This window comes from Myotis davidii, unplaced genomic scaffold, assembly GCF_000327345.1.
Source record: "Myotis davidii unplaced genomic scaffold, ASM32734v1 scaffold1997, whole genome shotgun sequence".
Classification (NCBI taxonomy): domain Eukaryota; kingdom Metazoa; phylum Chordata; class Mammalia; order Chiroptera; family Vespertilionidae; genus Myotis; species Myotis davidii.
The window spans coordinates 160,383-161,150 of record NW_006288266.1 but is presented as its reverse complement, the minus strand read 5'-3'; the positions used below and the strand labels follow the sequence as shown (position 1 = coordinate 161,150).

Here is a 768-nt window from a genome sequence, read left to right as displayed (position 1 = left end):
TCTTAACTGTCATGTTTCTACTGTTATGAATCTTAATGTAAATATCTGATATGCAGGAGGGTCTTAGGCGCCCCCTGTGAAAGGGTCGTTCGACCGCCAAATGGGTCGCGACTCACAGGTTGAGAACCGCTGCTAGACGCCCCCCCCCCTCATCCCCCAGGATGCTTACGTATAGACCCCAGTCCCTAATATGAATTCTAACCCAAAGCCATTGCACGAACTACAACACCCATCAGCCCTCAGGGCAAAGCGCGGAAGGTTGCATATTCTGCAGCCGCACTGCCTCTTGGGATTTTCCCCAAAGCCGCTTACCCCTCTCTCTGCTCCAGCTCCATTTCTCCCCGGCTCGTGGCGCGGAACTTCCAACCTTGCAAAGCTCTAGGTTAAAGTGGCTCGCAAAATGACACGCCCCATCCGATTCCACGGCCAGGGCCCCGGGCCCCGGCCGCTAAGCCTCCTGGGAGTTGTAGTTCTCTGTTTCCGGCTCGCCTCCCTCGCCCCACCCCCACCCCGAGTCCCGGCTGAAAGGCCTCGCTGCTGGTCTAACGCCTCAGCCAAGCATCTGAGTCACCTCCGTCTTTATTCCTGTCCCGACACTGCGCCCTCTGACCACGGAGACTCTCCTCTTGGGAGGCCCCTGGGTCTCCTTCTGGGGCCGGGGCTGTGCTGCTGCATGGATCGCGTGCCCCAGTGGCGATGCAGCCCTGGCTCCTGGGTCTCCTTCTTGGACCTAGCTGCATCCTCCCCCAGGGCCCAGTTCCTGTTCAC

At 59.2% G+C, this 768-nt stretch overlaps 1 protein-coding gene across 1 annotated transcript in view; it reads right to left on the bottom strand.

Moving 5' to 3' along the window:
• The window catches only part of TFPT (TCF3 (E2A) fusion partner (in childhood Leukemia)), a 14,960-nt gene extending 14,324 nt beyond the window's left edge, over positions 1–636 (bottom strand). Inside the window, exon 1 of the mRNA XM_015561656.1 lies at positions 313–636. Within this exon, the coding sequence (XP_015417142.1) occupies positions 313–335 (23 nt within the window). The 5' untranslated portion in view covers positions 336–636. The remainder of the gene's footprint in view (positions 1–312) is intronic.
• Between the last annotated feature and the right edge of the window lie 132 nt (positions 637–768).